General features: G+C 42.8%; 1 protein-coding gene across 1 annotated transcript; it reads left to right on the top strand.

Annotated features, from left to right (window-relative positions):
- Window positions 1–660: 660 nt before the first annotated feature.
- Window positions 661–1,254, top strand: LOC124960712 (39S ribosomal protein L42, mitochondrial-like). Its single transcript, XM_047519620.1, has one exon. The coding sequence runs from the start codon at window positions 765–767 to the stop codon at window positions 1,191–1,193; it is 429 nt and encodes a 142-aa protein (XP_047375576.1). The 5' UTR covers window positions 661–764; the 3' UTR covers window positions 1,194–1,254.
- Window positions 1,255–1,604: the final 350 nt, after the last annotated feature.

Here is a 1,604-nt window from a genome sequence, read left to right as displayed (position 1 = left end):
CCCTCCCAACCCTCAGAAGGAACCACCTGGGCTCATGTCTGGATTTTGGATTTCTAGACTCTAAAACTATGAAAGGCTGAATGGCTATTGTTGAAGCCACCCAGGTTTTGGTGTTTTGTTACAGCTGGCCTAGCAAACTGACCTAGGGGGTTATTTCATGAACTGTGAGGATGAGAGGACAGGGTGGTAATGTGCGCTGGGCTCTGCCCTTGGCCCACAGGAAGTGCTTAGCAACGGCAAGCAGGATGACCACTCTTGACAGTGGGAATCAGGTGGGGCCTCACAGAAGCAGTAATATCTGGATTAAAGCCAAAGGTTGGGCAGGGTTTGGCTGCTGGAAGGGGACAGAGGAAGAGGAATTGATGGAACTCTCATTTGCAGTGACATCTTGGTCCCAGAGAGGACATGAGTCCAGCCCTTTGGTTCTTGCTTTTGGCTCAGGAGCAAGTATCCACTGGTAATGTGGGAACTCCTTTTAATTTGACTGGCCACTGTTCCTTTTCTCTTCTTCTGGTAAAAGTTGCTCATTTTTCCTTTATTAAAGTCTCTCTTGCCTCTTCCCAGGCATTTTTCAGACCTTGTCCAGGCTGACCAGTTAGAGAGGTCTCCAGTTCCTGGACCTCAAACAGGACAGGCAAGAGTTCTCACTGGGAGCCAACATGGCGGTCTCCTGGAATAAAAAATGATGTGCCTAGAAGCAGATTTTAAAGGTGGTTGCTCCTCAGAACACCTTTCGTCATATCATCTGATCATCTTACAACACCATGGCAGCAACAGCATTAAAATGGGTGATATCAAAGAGAATTTTCTTGAAGCATTTATTTCCAGTTCAAAATGGAGCTTTATCTGGTGTTCGTCAAAAATCTACGTTTTCTTCTCTTCCAGATGACTATAATTGCAAAGTAGAGCTCGCTTTGACTTCTGATGGCAGAACAATAGTGTGCTACCACCCTTCTGTGGATATCCCATATGAACACACAAAACCTATCCCTCAACCAAATCCTGTGCACAATAATGAAGAAACACATGATCAAGTGCTAAAAACCAGATTAGAAGAAAAAGAGGAACACCTTGAGCAAGGACCCATGATAGAAAAACTTAGCAAAATGTTCTTTACTACTAAGCATTGTTGGTATCCTTATGGACAGTATCACAGACATTGTAAGAAAATGAATCCTCCAAAAGACAGATGAGATTGAGATTCTTGGAAGAATCAAAGAAAAATGTTATCCAGTGTCTCATTTGCAATTTGAGAAAATGCAATCTGGTGTATTTACTAATATGTTATATGTAAAATAATAATAATAAAATGTCTTTTCATATGTTAAAAAAAAAAAAGAGTTCTCACTGGGCATAGATTTGGATCCTGAGAAAGAGAGGATCCCTCCTTCTCTGAAATAAGGAACTGTAAGGGCAACGATCCTGGTGATTTGGGGACCTTTACCCTGATTACACAGAGGAAGCCATCAATAGGATAAGGGAAGGAGGCCAATACACAAAGAGAACCAAGTCTGAGAGTAGGAAAGTGACAGAGACAGATGGAGAAGGTTCTCTTGTCTCCATTTACAATGGCACTAATCCGTCACAAGGGCCCCATCCTTGTG

Source organism: Sciurus carolinensis, chromosome 11 (assembly GCF_902686445.1).
Source record: "Sciurus carolinensis chromosome 11, mSciCar1.2, whole genome shotgun sequence".
NCBI classification, from domain to species: domain Eukaryota; kingdom Metazoa; phylum Chordata; class Mammalia; order Rodentia; family Sciuridae; genus Sciurus; species Sciurus carolinensis.
Note: the sequence above shows the minus strand (reverse complement) of the source record. Positions and strands in the feature narration are given on the sequence as shown.

Bases quoted from the DNA above. Each gene is read 5' to 3' on its own strand.
- LOC124960712 (XM_047519620.1), top strand. From the start codon at position 765: ATGGCAGCAACAGCATTAAAATGGGTGATATCAAAGAGAATTTTCTTG.